The sequence below is a fragment of the Macaca nemestrina genome, chromosome 10, assembly GCF_043159975.1.
Source record: "Macaca nemestrina isolate mMacNem1 chromosome 10, mMacNem.hap1, whole genome shotgun sequence".
Lineage (NCBI taxonomy): Eukaryota > Metazoa > Chordata > Mammalia > Primates > Cercopithecidae > Macaca > Macaca nemestrina.
In genome coordinates this window covers 122,613,426-122,637,146 of record NC_092134.1, presented here as the reverse complement: position 1 = coordinate 122,637,146, position 23,721 = coordinate 122,613,426, and the positions used below count along the sequence as shown (strand labels likewise).

General features: G+C 39.5%; 1 protein-coding gene across 50 annotated transcripts in view; it reads left to right on the top strand.

Moving 5' to 3' along the window:
* Nucleotides 1–23,721, top strand: part of LOC105481328 (pleckstrin homology domain containing A5) — a 250,885-nt gene that overhangs the window by 193,490 nt on the left and 33,674 nt on the right. For 26 of the 50 annotated variants that reach the window (XR_011609302.1, XR_011609304.1, XR_011609303.1 and 23 more), the window contains 4 exons: nt 2,266–2,328; nt 3,573–3,653; nt 3,781–3,930; nt 18,227–18,328. Coding sequence is in view for 44 of the 50 variants with exons in the window: in XM_071072114.1 (XP_070928215.1) it covers nt 2,266–2,328; nt 3,573–3,653; nt 3,781–3,930; nt 18,227–18,328 (396 nt within the window). In the remaining 6 variants the exon portion in view is untranslated. Of the gene's footprint in view, nt 1–1,719; nt 1,756–2,265; nt 2,329–3,572; nt 3,654–3,780; nt 3,931–18,226; nt 18,329–23,721 lie in introns of all 50 variants that reach the window. The other 24 variants (XR_011609301.1, XR_011609300.1, XR_011609299.1 and 21 more) reach the window with 1 other exon arrangement.

Below are 23,721 nucleotides of genomic sequence, written 5' to 3'. Positions count from 1 at the left end.
TTTATATGGCTATAAAGGAGATATCACTCTAAAGTTGTAACTACAGTAAACATTTTTCTCTATTATGATATGCTAGCTGATGTAAAAATAAATCTGCAATAAGACTCCCCAAATAAAAATAGTATGTCAATATCCTAAAGATTTACTATAAATTACTAAGTTTTCACTTTAATATACTAGTCTTTTTTTCTGTTGACTCTGAGATGTAGGGTATATTTGATATTTTAATCCAGATGAAATACTGTCCGCTAGTTATATTCAGATTCTGTAGTCTAGTAAAGCTGTTTTGCATTTAACTTTAAATATTAAGCAAACTATGACTGGGCGTGGTGGCTCATGCCTATAATCCCAGCACTTTGGGAAGCCAAGATGGGAGGATCACTTGAGGTCAGGAGTTCGAGACCAGCCTGGCCAACATGGTGAAACCCTGTCTCTACTAAAAATACAAAAATTAGCTGGGCATGGTGGTGCACATATAATCAAAGCTACTCTGGAGGCTGAGGCAGAAGAATCACTTGAACCCGGGAGGCGGAGGTTGCAGTGAGCCAAGATTGCATCACTGCACTCCAGGCTGGGCAATAGCGAGACTCCATCTCAAAAAATAAATAAATAAATAAATACTAAGGAAACTATATTTGAACATCTTAGTAGCTTATGACCTTTCATCTTTAATTTGTTATAAATGTGAAAAATGTAATTTTGGCATTGTCTTACATTTTTTATCATAGATCTACCTATTTAAAACTTACTTTTTATTATTTTTTTCCAGATAGGAATATAAATTATTTTCTTGGATCTAGGTGCTTTAATTTACAATGACAATTGACACTTCTCAGGACACACCTGAGGATACTTATTTTGAATAGTGTAAGAGTATTCTAACTTTTGTCATTAAATTCATTTTTCATGTAATATTCATTTCTATGAAAGTTTTGTGGTTTAACAATCACTGTGCATACCCTTAAATAGTCACAGATTCATTTGCATGAGGTATGTGAAAGTAATGTCTTGAAATGAAATGTAAATCCAGGATTTATTTTATGTTTGGAATGCTTATATTTTTAACCTTCTCCTGATTCCCACATTTCTAGATCAATTCAAAGTTATCTCCTATTTAAATAATTATTTAATGCTTCCTTTTAAAGCTGTAACTGTCAGGCAGTTTCTTTCATAGAGAAAACATACAGAATTGTCATTTATACATTCTTTTGTATAATGCATATATGAAATTTAATTTTCTAAACTGGAATATAGTTGGGACACATTACTTCTAACCCCACCTTGAAAAAATTGTGCAATTTAGTAAGCATACAATGAGCCCCATTTAAATTTTTTCTACTATGTTTTTGTTACTTTCTCACAGTCAATATAAAAATCAAAAGACAAGAAAAATAGTGAAGTATTGCCTGCAGAGGCTATGATGTTATCTGTGATATAACTGACTGGGATGGCTATTGAAATCTTGCTAAGCACAATCAGAAGTAACCACAAAATATCTTTTAACCAAAATATACTGGGAAGAAGCTGAAGAAAGGATATTTAAGTACACTAAATAATTCCTTACAATAGAGTAACACAAATGGTGTCAACAAACACACATAAACTTTTTAATGAAATTTGACTACCCATAGTTTGTAACATAGGCTTTCAGTTTTATGAGGTTTCGAATGATTTTCCTCTTTTCAATTAAACCCATCCTTTTCCTTCATTATCTTTTAGTTCTTAAGACAGAAGAACAAGATAAGTCTATATTGTGTATGTGTGTTTATATATTATGTATATGTATGCAATATGTTATAGATTTTCGTTAAATAAGATGTGTTGACATTTGAGTGTACACATATACAGTGTGTGATGATGTGTATACTGTGAAGGATGGTTTTGACTGTTGAACTTTGCTTGATTTAAGTATTTGATTTGATACAGTTGCAATGATGGTATTTGTCAATTTTTTTATTAAAATAATGTGTGTCTTTAAAAGAAAGAATGTAACATACTGTATTAGTTTTGTTTGACCAGCATATTATTATGTTTAACAAGCTTGTTACATACATCATTCTTATGTATCTTGCATATTATATCACTGTTAAGTATTTTTCTACTTTGTTAATCAGTGTTTGAATTAAACTTCTAAAAGTATAAGAATCATTAAAATCCATCTTTGTTATATTATATATATTTAATATAAATCCAAAGTATTAATTATAGGCTAAATATATTTTTAAATTAAGATTTTTAAGTTGCTATATGATTTTTTTCTTATAGCTGTCACAAGATGAAGGTAGAGGCACATTATACAAATACAGACCTGAAGAAGTAGATATTGATGTAAGTATTAGTATGATATATATTGTCAGTACTCTGTTATATTCTCTGCCAAAAACACTGGAAATAAGCATAACCAAAAAACTTCTTTCTCCCAAGTCGTCCAAAATGACATCAGATAAATTCATATTTTATGTGTGTGCTCTAAATTATTGTTTCCTGCCCTCTACGTCCCTCTACTCCCTCTTGTTAGTAGTCCAACATATGAAGCATCACTTAAAGTAAAAACTATTTCTGATTTTTAGAAGTTACAGATTGACTGGGCGCGGTGGCTCATACCTGTAGTCCCAGCACTTTGGGAAGCCGAGGTGGGCGGATCACTTGAGGCCAGGAGTTTGAGACCAGCCTGGGCAACGTAGCATACTAAAATACAAAAATTACTAAATATACAAAAATTGTCTCTACTAAAAATACAAAAATTAGCTGGGCATGGTGGTACGCGCTTGTTAATCCCAGCTACTCGGGAGGATGAGGCATGAGAATCTCTTGAACCCAGAAGGGAGAGGTGCAGTGAGCTGAGATCATGCCACTGCACTCCAGCCTGGGTTATGGAGTGAGACCCTGCCTCAAAACAAACAAAAAAAAAGTTATGGAAGACTGGAGACAAAGAAGAATTGCTGTGTTTTTCAGATAAAGTATCGGCCTTTAGAAATTTTATCACTACTCCTTTTTAAATTAAATTTAGTTTCTTTTAAATCATATTTTAGATTGCTGATTTGCCATACATTCTTATGCATATTTCCCTCGTTATTTCCCCTGGTTTTATTTCATTGAGTTTTTTGAGTTATACCCCCTTTTCTTTTTTTTTTTTTTTTTTCTTTTTGAGTCAGGGTCTCTCCCTGTTACCCAGGTTGGAGTGCAGTATCACGATCTCAGCTCACTGCAACCTCTGCCTCCTGGGTTCAAGTGATTCTTATGCCTCAGACACCCATATAGCTGGGATTACGGGAGCACGCCACCATGCCCAGCTGACTTAAAAATCCAAGAGCATGATTTTTTAAATATGTAACAACAGAATCCAGTAAGCATTTTAATTAAGGACTGCATATATCACTTAACCTATTTAGCAGATTGTAGAGGCAAAATGCTTACATGCCTATTTTTTAGACATTCTGTCTTTATAAGCTATATTTTAGCTTTTATTTTATGGATTGAAATAAAGATTTTTGGTCAGATAATGATTGCCTACCTCCAATTACAGAAAAAATTTAAAAATTGCTAACAAGACATCTTCTCTTATAACCTAGGCCAAGTTAAGCCGATTATGTGAACAAGATAAAGTGGTGCATGCTCTGGAAGAGAAACTTCAGCAACTCCACAAGGAGAAAGTAGGACAGTTATGTTTATTGTCTACAACTGATGTTACTTAATATGATTATTATCAGGACACTGATAAGTAAAAAGAATTAATACGATGATGCAGAACGTTAAATGTAATTCTTTTTATTATAATAGTATACGCTTGAGCAAGCTTTGCTGTCAGCCAGCCAAGAGATAGAAATGCATGCAGATAACCCAGCAGCCATTCAGACAGTGGTGTTACAAAGGGATGATTTACAAAATGGACTGCTTAGTACGTGTCGAGAACTTTCTCGAGCCACTGCCGTAAGTAGATTTTTTTTTCCCCTAATAGAAGTAACTTGAATATGTAGTTCTATTTTCTTCTCTCTCTTTTTTTTTTTAAATACTGGGCTCTCTTTAGGATTCTTCATTATTATTATAGCAAAAAATAGTAATTTGTTATTAGTATGTGCTTCTCTTTAGGAACATAAAAATAAAAGATTATTTAATTAGTGGGCATTCTGTTATTTATTTACTTACTTATGAGACAAGTTCTCACTCTGTCACTCAGGCTGGAGTACAGTAGTTTGACTATAACTCACTTGTAGCCTGAATTTCTTGGACTCAAGTGAGAGCCTTGGCCTCCCAAGTAGCTGGGACTACAGGCTGGCACTACTACACCTGGCTAGATTTTTTTTTTTTTTTTTTTTTTTTGCATAGAGATAGGGCCTTACTGTGTTGCCTAGGCTGGTCTTAAACTCCTGGTCTCAAGTGATTCTCCTGGCTTGGCCTCCCAAAGTGCTGCAATTACAGGTGTAAGCCACCACACCCAGCCAACCATTTTGTCTTTGTGAAATGAGTGTTTTACAGGGGAGATAAATACTCCTGTTTTTATGTATCATGTAAATGAAAAATTCTGAAATATGTGAAAATTTATTGCATTAAGAAAATAAATAGGCCAGACACGGTGGCTCATGCCTGTAATCCTAGCACTTTGGGAGGCCGAGGTGGGTGGATCACCTGAAGTGACCAACATGGTGAAACCCCATCTCTACTAAATATACAAAATTAGCCAGGTGTGGTGTCACTCACCTGTAATCCCAGCTACTCAGGGGGCTGAGGCGGGAAAATCACCTGAGCCTGGGAGGCAGCGGTTGCAGTGAGCCAAGATCATGCCATTACACTCCAGCCTGGGCGACAAGACTGAAACTCTGTCTCAATCAATCAATCAATAGAAATATAAATAGCAAGGCTAGGTGTGGTGGCTCACGCCTCTAATCCCAGGACTTTGGGAGGCTAAGGCAGGTGGATCATTTGAGGTCAGGAGTTCGAGACTAGCCTGGCCAACATGGTGAAACCTCATCTCTACCAAAATACAAAAATTAGCTGGGTGTGGTGGCAGGTGCCTGTAATCCCAGCTACTTGGGAGGCTGAGGCAGGAGAATTGCTTGAACCCAGGAGGCAGAGGTTACAGTGAGCCAAGATCATGCCACTGCACTCCACCCTGGGCAACAGAGTGAGACCCTGTTTTAAAAAAAAAAAAAAAAGGGCCGGGCGCGGTGGCTCAAGCCTGTAATCTCAGCACTTTGGGAGGCCGAGACGGGTGGATCACGAGGTCAGGAGATCGAGACCATCCTGGCTAACATGGTGAAACCCCGTCTCTACTAAAAAATACAAAAAACCAGCCGGGCGAGGTGGTAGGCGCCCGTAGTCCCAGCTACTTGGGAGGCTGAGGCAGGAGAATGGCGTAAACCCGGGAGGCGGAGCTTGCAGTGAGCTGAGATCCGGCCACTGCACTCAAGCCTGGGGGACAGAGCGAGACTCCGTCTCAAAAAAAAAAAAAGAAAGAAAGAAATATACATAACAGAACCTTGTAACTCATAGTCATATGACTATGACTGTGAGTCTCCTGGAATGACGAAATCTAAAAGTCTTAACTTGCAGCTTATAAATTGAGTGTTTTATGAGTTTAAACAGCTGGCTTTAGATCCTATGATGTGGTCATCTCTATAAACATAGTAAGAGCACCAGTCCAAGCAGCTCTTTGAAAGAGAAATCTTAGCAAAAACTGCCATGTTATATAAAACTGCTCCCAAACCTTTGTCTGTACTTACACTTCAATGGGCTAAGGAGCAGCTATCTTTTAAGAAGGGCCACAGACAGTATAGCTTAATTTAGAGGAGGCTTTCCAGGCTGGCAAGATCCCAGAATCTCAACTTGGCTTCTATTCTGAACCCTGAATTCCAAACGTGAGCTATTTTTAAAGGAATATACCATGATTTTGAAATCATTGAAAACTTAATTTGAGAAATTCTTAAATACCTTATATTTCTATTTCCATTTTTAAAATACTGTTATTGCTGTTGTCTCATTTGAGTCTCTTAATTATATTGTCATGTTTATAGGCTTTTTTAAAATTTAATATCCTTTCCATTGTGAGTTTCTTGAAATAAGAAACTGTGTCTCATTCACATTTGATGAATGATTGAGCTGAATGACTTACCCAAGGTTACAAAGCTAACAAATAATATGCCTAAAACTCAAATCCAGATCTTCTTACTACAGTTCTGAAGAATTAGATCTATATGAATTTCTGTAATATAGTCATAATGAAAATATAAGCACCTGAAATACTGTCTACAAGGAAGTAGTCACTAAGCTAATCAAGGATAGGTAGGATTTGAATACAACGAGAAGAGAAATGAAGAGTGGTTTATTCAAATAATACAAAACACCTTAAGCCACAGTAAAGATGAGAATGTAGGAGACATGTTTGGAAAAGGAGGAAATAGAACTAACTGCCTGAGTGGGATAGAGGATTCCTGTGAGAGGATAGAAAATGTGAGATTAGAAAGGGAAAATGGGGTTAAGCTGTCAATGCCAAGCTAATGAGAAGCTCAGGGTCTCTAGGACAACTTGAGTCAAATCAAAATGGTAGGCTCTACAGACATTTAGTTGGAAACTATTTAATGATTTGATGTCTGCTCTTGAAATTCTAATTTTAGGAAATCCCTTATCAACTGGGATTAATAAATTAAATCTCATCAGTAGGCTCAGAATTTGCTCCATCTCAAGGTTAACTTTAGCTCAGATGGGAATATGTTAAAAATGTCTTAACAGAAATGAATGTTGCCAGGAGTGCTGGCTCACACCTGTAATCAGTACTTTGGGAGGTTGAGGCAGGAGGATTGCTTGGGCCCAGGAGTTTGAGACCACCAAACTGGGCAACTTAGGGAGACCCTATCTCTACAAGAAACAAAAAGTAGCTGAGCATGGTGTTGTACACCTGTGATCCTAGCTACTTAGGAGACTGAGGTGGGAGGATCTCTTGAGCCCAGGACGTCAAGGCTGTGTGATTATGCCACTGCACTCCAGCCTGGGTGATAGAGTGATTCACTGTCTCTAAAACAAAATAGTTAATAATAGAAGGCCAGGCATGGTGGCTCACGCCTGTAATCCCAGCACTTTGGGAGGCCAAGACAGGCAGATCACAAGGTCAGGAGTTCAAGACCAGCCTGGCTGACATGGTGAAACCCCGCCTCTAATAAAAATACAAAAATTAGCCAGGCGTGATGGCAGATGCCTGTAATCCCAGCTACTCAGGAGGCTGAGGCAGGAGAACCACTTGAACCCGGGAGGCAGAGGTTGCAATGAGCTGAGATCGTGCCATTGCACTTCAGCCTGGACGACAGCAAGACTGTGTCTCAAAAAAAAAAGTAATAATAAATAGAAAATAGGCCAGGCAGGCATGGTGGCTCAAGCCTGTAATCCTAGCACTTTGGGAGGCCAAGATGGGCGGATCACCTGAGGCCAGGAGTTCAAGACCAGCCTGACCAACATGGAGAAACCCTGTCTCTATTAAAAATACAAGATTAGCCGGGCATGGTGGCGCATGCCTGTAATCCCAGCTACTCAGGAGTCTGAGGCAGGAGAATCACTTGAATCCAGGAGGCTGAGGTTGTGGTGAGCCGAGATCGCGCCATTGCACTCTGGCCTGGGCAACAAGAGCGAAACTCCATCTGAAAAAAATAAAATAAATAAAATAAAAATAAATTGATCTTCTGAGTATCCCCTTTTCTGGTTTTTATCTTATGTAATCACTTTCCTGGTTTCTTTTTCCTTGCCTTCAGCAATAATCCATGGTTATGACAAACCCTCAGAATATATTCTTCTAAGACAAGTCTTACTGCATAGAATACAAACTATGTTATTTGTGCCTTTATGTAAACTTATTTATATTTGTAGCTTAAGGCTTCAAATGTTAGCATGTGTGTAACATCATACTGGGCATATGGTTGGCACTCGGTGAATGTTGATTAGATTTAAATTTGAATTACATTTTTGCTGGCAGAATCTCAAAGGATTTCACTGAATCTGTCACAGTCAATTCATAGCACTAGTTCAAATCTAAGCCCCAAGCAGAAGGCTTGTAACATTAGCACCTCTATAGATCAAAGCTGTGATTCTGAGAACTATTCTCCTCACCTGGTAGGCCACAAAGTACACAAAACTAGGATTAGCACAAGGGAAACGTGTAAAGCAGTGTTCCCTATACTTTTTATTTATTTTTATTTTATTTTAGGTTTGGGGGTACATGTGCAGGTTTGTTAACTGGGTCTATTGTGTGATGCTGAGGTTTGGTGTATGAATGAGCCCGTCACCCAGGTACCTAGCATAGTACCCAATTTCAACCTTTATCCCCATTCTTTCCCCACCCTCAGTAGTCCCCAGTTTCACTGTTAAACCATCTTTATGTCCATGAGTACCAGCGTTTAGCTTCCACCTGTGAGAACATGCGGTATTTGGTTTTCTTTTCCTGCATTAATTTACTTAGGATAATGGCCTCTGGTTGCATCCATGATGCTGCAGAGGACATAATTTCATTCTTTGTTATCGTTGTGTAGTACCGTGGTGTATATGTACCACATTTTCTTTAACCAGTCCACCATTGATGGGCATCTAGGTTGGTTCCATGTATTTGCTATTGTAAATAGTTCTGTGGTGAACATGCAAGTGCATGGGTATGTTTGGTAGAAAGATTTGCTTTCTTTTGGATATATACCCAGTAATGCAATTGCTGGGTCAAATGGTAGTTCTGATTTAAGTTCTTTGAGAAATCCATAGTGTCCATAGTGGCCGAACTAATTCATATGTCCTCTCACTGTGTTATAAGCATTTCCTTTTCTCTGCAGTCTTGCCAGCATCTGTTTTTTGTTTTTTGGTTTTTTTTACTTTTTAATAGTAGCCATTCTGATGAATGTGAGATGGTATCTCATTGTGATTTTAATTTGTATTTCTCTGATGATTAGTGATATGGAGCATTTTTTATATGTTTTTTAGCCACTTATATGTCTTCCTTTAAGTGTCTGTTCATGTCTTTTGCCCATTTTTTAAGAGTTATTTGTTTTGTTTTTTCCTTGTTCAATTGCTTAAGCTCCTTATAGATTCTGGATATTCAACCTTTGTTGGATGCATAGTTTGTGAGTCTTTTCTCTCATTCTGCAGGCTGTTTATTCCATTGATAGTTTCTTTTGCTTTACAGAAGCTCTTTAATTAGGTCCCACTTGTCAATTTTTGTTTTTGTTGCAATTACTTTTTTCTTTTTTTTTTTTTCTTTTTTTTTTTTTTTTTTTTTTGAGACGGAGACTCACTCTGTTGCCCAGGCTAGAGTGCAGTGGCACGATCTTTGCTCACTGCAACCTCCACCTCCCAGGTTCAAGCAGTTCTCGTGCCTCGGCCTCCCAAGTAGCTGGGATTATAAGTGCCCCCTATCAAGCCTGGCTACTTTTTGTATTTTTAGTAGAGACAGGGTTTCACCATGTTGGCCACGCTGGTGTCAAACTCCAAGCCTCATGTGATCTTCCCACCTCGGCCTCCCATAGTACTGGGATTACAGGCGTGAGCCACCATGCCTGGCTAAAGGATTCTTATCGTTTGAGGCCTGACACTTAACTCTTTAATCCCTCTTGAGTTAATTTTTGTATGCGGTGAAAGGAACGGGTCGGTTTCATTCTTCTGCGTATGGCTAGCCAGCTATTGCAGCACCATTTATTGAATAAGAAGATAAGAAGCCCTTTCCCCATTGCTTATTTTTGTGAATTTGGTCAAATATCAGATGGCCATAGGTGTGTGGCTTAACTTCTGGGTTTTATATTCTGTTTCCTTGGTCTGCGTATGTTTTTGTACCAGTACCATGATGTTTTAGTCTGTAGCCTTATAGTATAGTTTGAAGTCAGGTAGCGTAATGCCTCTGGCTTTGTTTTTGTTTAGGATTGCTTTGTCTGTTTGGACTCTTGGTTCAATATGAATTTAAGAATTTTTCTGGTTCTGTGAAAAATGATGATAGTTTGATAGGAATGGCATTGAATCTGTAGATTGCTTCGGGCAGTATGACCATTTTAACAATATTGATTCTTCTAATCCATGAGCATGGAATGTTTTTCCATTAGTTTGTGTCATCTATGATTTCTTTCAACAGTATTTTGTAGTTCTTATATCTTTCACCTCCTTGGTTAGATGCATTCCTAGCAGTGTGTGTGTGTGTGTGTGTGTGTGTATTGTAAACGGGATTGCCTTCTTGATTTGGCTCTCAGCTTGAACATTATTGGTGTATAGAAATGCCAGTGATTTTTGTACGTTGATTTTGTGTCCTGAAACTTTCCTGAAGTCATTTATCAGTTGTAGGAACCTTTTGATAGGGTCTTCAGGGTTTTCTAGGTATAGATCACATCGTCTGTGAAGAGAGATAATTTGACTTCTTTTCCTATTTGGATGCATTTTATTTCTTCCTCTTGCCTAATTGCTCTGACTAGGACTTCCAGTATTACGTTGAATAGGAGTGGTGAGAGTGGGCATCCTTGTCTTTTTCCAGCTCTCAAGGGTAATGCTTCCAGTTTTTGCCCGTCTCAGTGTGGTGTTGACTGTATATTTGTCATAGATGGCCCTTACTATTTTAGGGCATATTCCTTCAACATGGAATTATTTCTTGAGGGTTTTTGTCATGAAGAGATGCTGGATTTTATCAAAAGCCTTTTCCGTGTCTACTGAGATGATCATACATTTTTTGTTTTTTATTCTGTTTATTTAGTGACTCACATTTATGATTTGCATATGTTGAACAAATCTTGCATCTTAGAAATGAAGCATACTTTATCATGGTGAATTAACTTTTTGATATGCCATTGAATTTGGTTTGCTGGTATTTTGTTGAGGATTTTTACATCTATGTTCATCAGGGATATTGGCCTTCGTTTTTTTTCTTCTTTGTGTCTTTACCAAGTTTTGGTATCAGAGTGATGCTGGCTTCATAGAATGAGTAAAAGAGGAGACCCTCCTTATTTTTTTTGGAATAGCTTCAGTAGAATTAGTACCAGCTCTTTGTGTCTGGTAGAAATCAGCTGTGAATCCATCTGATCTGTGGCTTTTTTTGTTTGGCAGGTTTTTTATTACAAATTCAATTTCAGAACTCAATATTGGCCTGTTCAGTGTATCAGTTTCTTCCTGACTCAATCTTGGGAGATTGTATATTTCCAGGAATTTCTCTATTTCATCTAGATTTTCTAGTGTGTATTCATAGTGGTGTTCGTAATCGTCTCTAGGAATCCTTTGTATGTCTGTGGAATCCATTGTAATGTCACCTTGGTTGCTTCTCATTATGCTTATTTGGATCTTCTTTTTTTCTTTGTTATTTTAGCTGACAGTCTGTCAATCTTGTTTTTCTTTTCAAAGAATCAACTTTTGGTTTCCCCAGACTGGGTGTGGTGGCTCATGCTTGTAATCATAGTACTTTGGGAGGCTGAGGTGGGCAGATTACTTGGGCCCAGGAGTTTGGGACCAGCCTAAGCAACATGGTGAAACTCCTTCTCTACCAAAAAAAAAAAAACTAGCAGAACACAGTGGCATGTGCCTGGAGTGCCAACTACTTGGGAGGCTGAGGCAGCAGAATGACCTGAGCCCAGAGAGGTCCCAGACAGCAAACTGAGACCCCGTCTCAAAAAAACAAAACAAAACAAAATCCACAAAAAAGCCAATGGAAGTTTGGCGCAATAATAGTTATTTATTTAAATCTTCCCCTGTGTGCTAGCCTTTCTGTTTTTATTATATCTAGCATTTTTAACAATAGAAAGCAAGCACTTTCTTTGAGATGAGAAGATTGTTTTGTTTCATAGAAAACATCAGAGAAGAAACTAAACACAGGAGTTAAAGATTACAAATAGCTAAAACATAGAATGACTACAATTGTGGTCATAAACTAGAAATTTAAAATATAGATAGCTTTATAATTGTGGCTGATAGTAGAACCTCACTTTATATGGTTTGAACTGGTGCCCTTTTAAACATCTTTTTAGTGTGTTTCAAGTCAAGGCTAAGTGAAAAAATAATAATAAAACGTAAACATCTTCTTAGGTTAAAAAAAGCCAGTATGCCAGTATAGTCATTAGATAGTATAGTAAGAGGGATTTTATTTGAGAAGCAGTTACATGACAAGTATAAATTTGTAAAAAAAAAAAATTATTTTAAAAAATCTCCTCAAATAATTAAGCACATTCTTTAAATGTGAGCCAGGAAATCTCTACATCCTGAAGGTAAAATGAAAAAATTAATAAATCAGACATAACTTTATTTCGATTGACTTGAAAAATCAACAACTTCTAATACCAGTTGGCAGGACTGTTATGGTGGGGTATTAGTGACCAAAAAATTGACATTTTAATTTTTTTGCCTGATCCTTGAAATATACCAGTAAAATTAATTTAAATATCATAAGGCTTTAATTTTCCAAGATATAGTAGTGCACATTAATTTGTAATATTACTTAAAGTTTGAAAGAGATGTTTGAGTTTAAATTAGGAAGTTAATGAATAATTACACTGCATCTATTGCTTCTCCCTCATTTTGATATTAAAAATCTATGTCAATACTTTTCCAAAGTTACAGGTTTTATTTTTTAATGAAAAGCAGAAAAATGAATTGTCATTTCTTAAATTAAAACTTAGAAACCCTAATTGAGAAGCAAACCAGAGGTAAAACAGTTTATTAGCTCCAAGAATAGTAGTAATTATTTTCTTTTTTTTTCTTTTTTACTGTAGTCACCTATAGTCTTACAATATTTACTTGATTATTAAAAAGAGAGGCTGTGTGACAGTAAAATACAGAGAAAACAATTTGAGATTTGTGTCTAGTGTATTGTATAACCATTCCCTTGAGTAGACTTTGTTGTAAATTGCCATTGATTTTAGATAAGAAAAGGAAAGTTTCCCTCATATTAAAAACTTGGAAATGCATCATTAGTTTTGATTTTTTTTTTTAATAGAATTTTTTTGTAGAGATGAGATCTCCCTATGTTGCCCAGGCTGGTCTTCACTCCTGAGCTCAAAAGACTCTCCCACGTCGGCCTCCCAAACTGCTGCAATTACAGGCGTAAGCCACCATGCCCAGCCATTAATCCTTTCTTAATAAAGGACATAGTATATATCTGCTATATAGCCATCTAGCCAAATATTAAAATCCTTAACTGATATTTTTGGAAATCTGGAATTTCATTACATTTAAGTATTTAGACCTACTTCACTTTCTCCCCCACACAGTGGCCAAGTGTTGTCTCAGTACAGACTATACAGAAGTAAGCACTATTAAAATTTACTTGTTCCATACCCTAAACTTAGACAATTTTTTTAAAAAAATATTGGCCAGGCATGGTGGCTCCTACGTGTAATCCCAGCACTTTGGGAGGCTGAGGCAGGAGGATTGCTTTAGCCTAGGGGTTCAAGACCAGCCTGGACAACACAGTGAGACCTTGAGTTTACAAACTATTAAAAAACAATACCCCAGCATGGTGGCGTGCACCTGTACTACTCAGGAGGCCAAGGTGGGAGGATTGCTTGAGCCCAGGGAGTTGAGGCTGCAGTGAGCTGAGATCACACCACTGCACTCCAGCCCAGGTGACAGTGTGAGAAAAAAGTCTGGCCTGGCACCAAGGCTTACACCTGTAATCCCAGTTCTTTGGAAAGATTGCTTGAGCCCAGGAGTTCAAGACCGGTCTGAGCAACATGGTGAAACCCCAAATTAAAAAATTATCTGGGCATGGTGGTGTAAACCTGTAGTCCTAGCTACTTGGGAGGCTGAGGCAGGAGGATCGCTTGAGCCCAGGAGTTCAAGGCTGCAGTGAATTATGATCATGCCACTGCACTGTAGCCTGGGCAGCAGAGCAAAACCCTGTCTCTAGAAAACTCTGCAGCAATCCCTCCTCCACCCCAACTCACACACTTTTTTTTTCTTTTCTTGGAATATAACATGTTCTCAGAAAAGCACGCTGTTTAGGAGTTTAGCCAACATCTATATCGAGACATTGAATTTTACTAGCATGCCAGAGACTCCTCTCCCAAAAGGAACACTACTAGACTTTTTTCTTTTCTTCTTTCTTTTCCTTAATTTTTTTTTAGTTGTTTTAGAGACAGGGTATTGCCACATTGCCCAGATGGGAGTGCAGTGGCTCTTCACGGGTGCGGTCATAGCACACTGCAGCCTCCAACTCTTAGTCTCAAGTGATCCTACCCCTGCCCAGTCTCCTGAGTAGCTATAGTGTAGCACCTGACGTTTAAACTATAGATGAGTTTTACCTATTTTTGAACTTTCTTTTTTGGAGACAAAGTCTCTCACACAGGCTGGAGTACAATGGCACAATCTTGGCTCACTGCAACCTCCACCTCATGGCTCAAGCGATCCTCTCACCTCAGCCTCCCAAGTAACTGGGACTACAGACATGCACCACCATACCTGGCTAATTTCTGTATACTTTGCAGAGATGGGATTTTACTATGTTACACAAACTGGTCTCAGATTCCTGGGCTCAAGTGATCCACCCACTTCGGCCTGCTAAAGTGCCGGGATTACAGGCATGAGCCACTGCACTCAGCCTTGAACTTTATATGAAATGTAACCATATACTCTTTGCCTGTCTTCGTTTAACTTATGAGGTTCATCCATATAGTTCCAGATTGAAAGAGTTCATTCAGGCCGGGCACGGTGGCTCAGGCCTGTAATCCCAGCACGTTGGGAGACTGGAGTGGGCAGATCATCTGAGGTCAGGAGTTCAAGACCAGCCAGTCCAACATGGAGAAACCTCGTCTATACTAAAAATACAAAAATTGGCTGGGCGTGGTGGCACATGCCTGTAATCCCAGCTACTCGGGAGCCTGAGGCAGGAGAGTCGCTTGAACCCGGGAGGCAGAGGTTGTGGTGAGCCTAGGTTGCACCATTACACTCCAGCCTAGGCAAGAAGAGTGAAACTCCGTCTCAAAAAAAATGAGAAGGCTGGCCGCGGGTGGCTCATGGCTGTAATCCCAGCACTTTGGGAGGCTGAGGTGTGCAGATCATGAGGTCAAGAGATCGTGATCATCCTGGCTAACACGGTGAAACCGCGTCTCTACTAAAAATACAAAAAAATTATCCAGGCATAGTGGTGCGCACCTGTAGTCCTGAGTATCCCAGCTACTCGAAAGGCCAGTGCAGAAGAATCACTTGAACCCGGGAGGCAGAGGTTGCAGTGAGCCAAGATCATGCCACTGCACTCCAGCCTAGGCGACAGCACAAGACTCTGTCTCAAAAAAAAAAGAGTTCATTCATTCTCTTTTTTTGTTTGTTTGTTTGTTTGTTTGTTTGTTTGAAACGGAGTCTCACGCTGTCGCCCGAGCTGGAGTGCGGTGGCACCGTCTCGGCTCACTGCAGCCTCCACCTCCAAGGTTCAAGCGATTCTCCTGCTTCAACCTCCCAAGTAACTGGGACTACAGGCGCCCACCACCACGCCCAGATAATTTTTTTGTATTTTTAGTAGAGATGGGGCTTCACTATGTTTAACAGGCTGGTCTTGACCACCTGACTTCATGAATCCTCCTGCCTCAGCATCCCAAAATGCTGAGATTACAAGCGTAAGCCACCACACCCAGCCTTCATTTATTCTTTTAACTGTATGGCCTGGCATTCTCTGCTTTTTATTGAAGCACTATTTTTGGCAAGTACTTGGGATTTTAAGGTAATTGTATATTTGGAAATTATTAGCCCTTTTAAATTATCTTGCTATATTAGCTTCTTGACAAAAAGTAAGTAAGGTCACATTTAAAGATTATTAGCATGGTATTCATATAATCTAGTAAATTCTTTAATGAAATACCAGATTTTGGGAGGAAATGTGTTGTGCCGTTGCTGCCCTTTGCTTGCTGTCCTCTGTTGTCTTGTGTTCCTGCCCACCTGGTAATCATGTTTGAGGAGCTGAGGTAAAGACAGAAACAGGTAGGCCTAGCAGGATTATAGGACTTGAACCAGTTCAGTGGCAGGATCTCCAGGTTAGGAAAATTGAAAGTATACTGTGCCACTTCACTTCTAAAATATTGATAAAGTAATGTCTAGCTCTCAATCTGTATTTTTCATGTTTCTTTAAGAAAGAGAGGGATTCCTACCATCCTGAAATGTTCTTATGCTTAAATGCCTCTGCAGTGCAGTTAAGCCTGCCCTAAACTCTGGCATTTCCACAAGGGAGAATAGGTGTTAGCCTGTAATACCCTCTTAGCCACTGGGCTGTCATTGGATCCATTGTCTTTATATATCCTCCCTAAAGCCTTCAAAGACCCACTATTTAAATTTGCAGTTTTTGTAGCGCACGCAAATTAAAACATGGCTAGAATTAATTTTTGTTAAAGGAAATTAATTTTCATATTTATTCATGTAAAAAGAATTTGCTGACCAGGTATGGTGGCTCACACCTGTAATCTCAGCACTTTGACAGGCCAAGGCTGATGGAATCTCTTGAGCCCAGCAGTTAGAGACCAACCTGGGCAACATGGCAAAATCCTGTCTCTACCAAAATACATATATGTGTGTGTGTGTGTGTGTGTGTGTGTGTGTGTGTGTGTGTGTATGTGTGTGTGTATATATATATGTGTGTGTATATACACAAAATATTGTGTATAGGTATGTATGTGTGTGTGTGTATATATATGTGTGTGTGTGTATACACAGACACATGCATACATACATACACAAAATATTAGCCGGGCATAGGGGTGGTGGCACACATCTCTTTTCCCAGTACAGTTTGAATAATTTTTCTTTGCCTAAGATTTTTTTTAATTTTAAAAAAACGACTGGCAAGATAGCTTCATTTTTTTTTTTTTTCTTTTCTTTTCTTTTTGGAGACATGGTCTTCATCTGTCACCCAGGCTGGAGTGCAGTGGCACAATTTTGGCTTACTGCAACCTTGGCCTCCTGGGCTCAAGCGATCCTCCCACCTCAGGCCTACCCCAAGTAGCTGGGACCACAGGCAAGCACCACCACACCTGGAAAATTTTTGTATTTTTTCGTAGAGATGGGGTCTCTCTATGTTGCCCAGGCTGGTCTCGAACTCCTGGGCTCAAGTGATCCACCTGCCTCAACCTCCCAAAGTGCTGGGATTACATGTGAGAGCTGCCACACCCAGCCAATCACCTAAATTTCCTAAAGTTATTTTAAACTAGTTACAGAATATACAAAATAAAATAGCTCTTTTTTTTCCCCTTTTACTTTATTTATTTATTTATTGAGTCAGAGTCTCGCACTGTCACCCAGGGTGGAGTGCAATGGCGCAATCTCAGCTCACTGCAACCTCCGCCTCCCACGTTCAAACAGTTCTCCTGCCTTAGCCTCCCAAGCAGCTGGGATTACAGGCTAATTTTTTTTGTATTTTTAGTAGAGACAGGGTTTCATTATGTTGGTCAGGTGGTTTCAAACTCCTGACCTCGTGATCTGCCCGCCTCAGCCTCCCAAGGCGCAATCTCGGCTCACTGCAACCTCTGCTTCCTGGGTTCAAACGATTCTCCCTCCTCAGCCTCCCAAGTAGCTAGGACCACAAGCACAAGTCATCAGGCCCAGCTAATTTTGTGTTTTCAGTAGAGACAGGGTTTCACCATGTTGGCCAGGGTGATCTCGAACTACTGAACTCAAGTGATCTGCTTCCGTCAGCCTCCCAAAGTGCTGAGGTTACAGATGTGAGCCACTGCGCCCAGCAGATGATGTATTTTTAAGCACCTCTAGAATTATTCTATATTCAACAAATGACAAGCTGTTAAAGACCAAACATCAAAGTCTTCTCTGTGATATTATGGTTTGGGGGTGATTTTTTTCCAAAGGAGAAAAGTACAGATGGATAATAGGGTCTATATTGAGTCTTCACAGATGGGATTCACTGAATTGTTTAAATAGCTAGCTAAATTCATTTGTTTTACTGTATTACTATAAGCTTATTGTAAGTAAAGTCATGTCACGCCTCTGATGTTATTGAAATTCCAATGTGCTAAAATACAAAGTATTTTCATTGATGGAGAACTTTTAATGAAGACAGATAAGAAAATGTTTTATTTATGCCACTTCTGCATTTTAGGAAATAAACAGCAGCACAGTAATACTTAGGTTGCCTAGTAAATTTTTGTTGAATTGAGTTTTAAAAAGGGACAAAAATGGTTATAAAAATTCCTGTTTTGCTAAGTAAAAAACTATGCGACTTTCTAAAATCTAGAAAGTTACAATTGGAGTGATAACACCGTAAAAGCACATTTTCCCCATTAAAGTAATTAACGCTTTTTGGTTTTAGGAATTGGAACGAGCATGGAGAGAATATGATAAGTTAGAATACGATGTAACTGTTACCAGGAACCAGATGCAAGAGCAGCTAGATCACCTTGGTGAAGTTCAGGTACAGAAATATAATATTCTTTATATTGTTTTAACTGTTTTTACTGGTACTATACAATCCACCTTGTTAGATTTCTGCATACCCTTAACAGTTTTTACATTATTGGCTACCTGAGACCTGGATTTGAATACTTTTAATGACAGGAATCTTACTATCTCACAAAGTAGACCATCCCCACTTGTTTAAGAGTTCTTTGTTCTGTTGGGCACATGGTGAGCCCCGGAGTGTTCTGTGCTCCTAGCAGTCTCAGCTCTGCAGTTCCTAAAAACATGGTTTCATATCCTTTCACAAGTCCATCTGTGTCACTTGGTATTGAGATGTTGAATTATATGGATTTATCAAATAATGAATATTTTTATATGTGTGTGTGTGTGTGTGTGTGTGTGTGTGTGTGTGTATATATATATATATATATATATTTTTTTTTTTTTTTTGAGATGTTTTGCTCTTGTTGCCCAGGCTGGAGAGCAGTGGCGCAATCTCAGCTCACTGCAACCTCTGCCTCCCGGGTTCAAGCGATTCTCCTGCCTCAGCCTCCCAAGTAGCTGGGATCACAGGCATGTACCACCAAGCTGAGCTAATTTTGTATTTCTTTTTTTTTTAGTAGAGACGGGGTTTCTCTGTGTTGGTCAGGCTGGTCTCAAACTCCTGACCTCAGGTGATCCACCTGCGTCGGCCTCCCAAAGTGCTGGGATTACAGGCTTGAGCCCCTGCGCCCAGCCAATATTTCATCTTTTTAATAAAATTATTCTAGCCGGGCGCGGTGGCTCAAGCCTGTAATCCCAGCACTTTGGGAGGCCGAGACGGGCGGATCACAAGGTCAGGAGATCGAGACCATCCTGGCTAACACGGTGAAACCCCGTCTCTACTAAAAAAAAAAATACAAAAAACTAGCCGGGCGAGGTGGCGGGCGCCTGTGGTCCCAGCTACTCCGGAGGCTGAGGCAGGAGAATGGCGTAAACCCGGGAGGCGGAGCTTGCAGTGAGCTGAGATCCGGCCACTGCACTCCAGCCTGGGCGACAGAGCCAGACTCAGTCTCAAAAAATAAATAAATAAATAAATAAAATTATTCTAATCCTTTCTATATTAAATGTCTCTCATTTTGTGAAATTACATTTGGCCTGTTGACTTCACTGACATATTATTGGAATAGGGGAAGATACAGCACCATTTGCTATAAAGAATCTAGTTAATAAGCAAATAGATCTGACACCTAGTTCCAAGGGTTAGTTTTCTTATCTATAAAATAGAAATAATAATACTTGGCCGGGCATGGTGGCTCACACCTATAGTCCCAGCACTTTTGGAGGCTGAGGTGGGTGGATCACCTGAGGTCAGGAGTTCGAGACCAGCCTGGCCAACATGGTGAAACCTTGTCTCTACTATAAATACAAAAATTAGATGTAGTGGCAGGCATCTGTAATCCCAGCTACTTAGGAGGCTGAGGCAGGAGAATCACTTGAACCCAGGAGGTGGAGGTTGCAGTGAGCTGAGATCCCATGACTGCACTCCAGCCTGGGCAGCATAGCGAGACTCTATCTCAAAAAAAAAAAATGAAAGAAAAAGAAATAATACTTATCTTAAAATGTTTCTCTGAGGAATGCAGATAATATATGTTTAAGAAAATAATAAAACTTATTTCATGCTTATGACCAATGTAAATTTGATCCTTTTAGTTGGAAATGCGTGGACTTAACAGACAATGAATAAAAGATTAGTTAAGTTTGAGACCAACCAGCCTGACCAGTATGGCGAAACCCCATCTCTACTAAAAAAGTATAAAATTAGCCAGGATGACAAGGTCAGGAGCTCAAAACTAGCCTGGCCAAGATTGTGAAACCCCATCTCTACTAAAAATACAAAATGAGCTGAGTTTGGTGGCAAGCACCTGTAATCCCAGCTACTCGGGAGGCTGAGGCAGGAGAATTGCTTGAACCTGGAAGGTGGAGGTTGCAGGGAGCTGAGATCGCACCATTGTACTCCAGCCTGGGCAACAAGGGTGAAGCTCCATCTCAAAAAAAAAAAAAAAAAAAAATTAATAAGGTTGAATCAGAAATTCAGCTGCCCTCTATCTGGGCTGTCCAGCGTAGTACTGGCCACAAGTAGTTGTTGGGCATATGAAATGTGACTATTGTTACTATACAACTAAAACTGAACTTTCAGTTGTTTTTATGTTAACTATCTAAATTTATTTACTTATTTATTGAGTCAGGGTTTTGTTCTGTCACCCAGGCTGGAGTGCAGTAGCATGATCCTAGGTGAAACCTTGAGCTCCTGGGTCCAAGTGATCCTCCTACCTCAGCCTTCCAAAGTGCTGGGATCATCAGCTGGGCACAATGGCTCATGCCTATAATCCCAGCACTTTGGGAGGCCGTGGTGGGAGGATCAGTTGAGGCCAGAAGTTTGAGACCAGCCTGGCCAACGTGGTGAAATCCCACCTCTATTAAAAATACAAAAATTAGCTGGGCACCTGTCATCCTGGCTACTTAAGGCTGAGGCAGGAGAATCGCTTGAACCTGGGAGGCAGAGGTTGCAGTGGAGTGGAGATCACACAACTGTATGCCAGCCTGGGCGACAACGGGAGACTCTGTCTCAAAAACAAAACACAAAGTGCTGGGATTACAGTCATGAGTCACCAAGCCCAGTTTATCTAAATTTAAATGGCCACGTGTGGCTGGGACTTCTGTATCGGACACTGAAGTAACACTGTCAGTAATCGGCTACGATAACCAGCTGCAGGCGCCTGTAGTCCCAGCTACTTGGGAGGCTGTGGCAGGAGAATCACCTGAACCTGGGAGGCAGAGGCTGCAGTGATCCGAGATCGTGCCAGTGCGCTCCAGCCTGAGCGATGGGCAAAAGTCCATCTCAAAAAAAAAAAAAGAAGAAAGAAATCAGCTACATAAATGAGATACTAAATACACTAGAAAAATAGCTATAAATACCTAAGATGTAACTAGAGGTCAGCAAACTTTCTGTAAAGGTCAAATGTGTCACTGTCACATATTTAATGTTTTTTGTTTTTTTACAACTTTTTTTTTTTTTTTTTTTTTTTTCGAGATGGAGTTTCACTCTTGTCGCCCAGGCTGGTGTGCAGTGACGTGATCTCTGCTCACTGCAACCTCCACCTCTCGGGTTCAAGTGATTCTCCTGCCTCAGCCTTCCTAGCAGCTAGGATTACAGGCAAGTGCCACCACACCTGGCTAATTTTTGTATTTTTGGTAGAGACAAGGTTTCACCATGTTAGCCAGGCTGGTCTTGAACGCCTGACCTCAGGTGATCTGCCCGCCTCAGCCTCCCAAAGTGCTGGGATTACAGACATGAGCCACCGTGCCCAGCTATAACTTCTTAAAAATGTAAAATTTGTTCTTAACTCACAGGCCATACCAAAAAAGGCTGCAGGCCACAGAAATTTGCCAATCCCAGATTTAACCTACCAAAAAATATATTTATTATGAAAATTTAACCTTATTATAGGATATAAGAGAAGACCTGAATTAATGGAGAAGTGTAATTGGTATACTATATTCATGGATGGTCTGATTTAACATCATCACAATGAAAATTCTTCCCATAATGCAATTTTATTCCAACCAAATTTCCAGTAGAATTTTCTAAAGAAATTTCTTAAATGGTTCTGATATTTTTAAGGTATAATAAAGACCACAAGTAGTTAAAAAATTTTTTAAAAAATAAAAGAACTAAAAGTCATACTCTATGAATGGTGACATTGCATATACAGCCTTCGACCAGTTACATAACAACTCTGGGTCTCAGTTTCTGCAACTATAAAATAAACTAATACCTACTCCTACTAGGTTATTATGAGGATAAATATGTTTGTATTTTTGCAGCATGTAGAATAAAACCAGGCATATAAAGCACACTATATAAGTGTTTGTTAAATAAATAAACAAGGAAACATAATGCAAAACTATAGTGTTAAACATGGTACAGGAAAAAAATAGACCAATGGAACAGAATAGAGAGTTTAACAGCAGACCATGAATATCCACAAAGCAGAGAGAGAAAGAGAGGGAATTGTTGAACAACATTCGGCTTTATCAAAGTTAAAGATTTACCCTCAATGAAGGCAACATAGACAAAGTAAAAAGATGACCTACTGGGAGGATGTATGTTTGACCTCAGAAATTCAACAAGGGATAACTATCTAGATTTGCAAGGAAGCTTTTTTTTTTTTTTTGATTTGGAGAAATAGTCCATTAGAAAAAGATACAAAGAACATGAGTAACTAATCATAGGAAAACTCAAATTACTAACAAGTGTTTGAAAAATAGTTCAAAGTTGGCCAAGCACAGTGGTGTATGCCTGAAATCCCAGCACTTTGGGAGTCCAAGTCAGACAGATCACTTGAGGTCAAGAGTTCGAGACCAGCCTGGCCAACATGACGAAACCTCATCTCTACTAAAATACAAAGAAAAATAGCTGGGCATAGTGTCACACACCTGTAATTCCAGCTACTTGAGAGGCTGAGGCAGTATTGCCTGAACCCAGGAGGCAGAGGTTGCAATGAGCATATATCTTTTAAATTTTATAAAAGTAATACATGTTGTATATAGATGCGCAAGGATTTATTTATAGTGATCTTCCCATCCTCTGTGTCAGTATTTACATCTCTGGGATTGGCTTGGCAATCATTGTGTTTGGCTCTTGTATGGGTACTTTCTTTTTTTTTATTTTTTGATGCTTCCAGGCTGTAGCTTGGAAAACTAGATAACTTAGGTTATGTAGTGCCTTTTTGAAGCAGCATTAATTCATAGTCTTTAGGCTTATAGAATTTTTTGCTTGAGTTTTTTCTTTTTCATTTTCTTTTAATTTTTTTAATCTTTTGATCAACCCCCAAGTGCTTGGAAGACTTTGAAAACATATTTCTTTTTTTTTTTTTGAGACGGAGTCTCGCTCTGTCGCCCAGGCTGGGTGCAGTGGCCGGATCTCGGCTCACTGTAAGCTCCGCCTCCCGGGTTCACGCCATTCTCCTGCCTCAGCCTCCCGACTCGAGCTGGGACTACAGGCGCCCTCCACCTCGCCCGGCTAGTTTTTTGTATTTTTTAGTAGAGATGGGGTTTCACCGGGTACATATTTCTTTTTTTTCCCCCCCGTGACGGAGTCTCACTCTGTCACCTAGGCTGGAGGACAGTGGCACAATCTCAGCTCATTGCAACCTCTTCCCCCAGGCCCAAGTGATTCTCTCACCTCAGCCTCCCAAGTAGCTGGGACCACAGACGTACACCACCCCGTCCAGCTAAGTTTTTGTATTTTTGGTAGAGATGGGGTTTTTCTGTGTTGCCCAGGGAGGTCTTGAACTCCTGAGCTCAAGCAATCCGCTCACCTCAACCTCCCAAAGTGCTGGGATTATAGATGTGAGCCACTGTGCC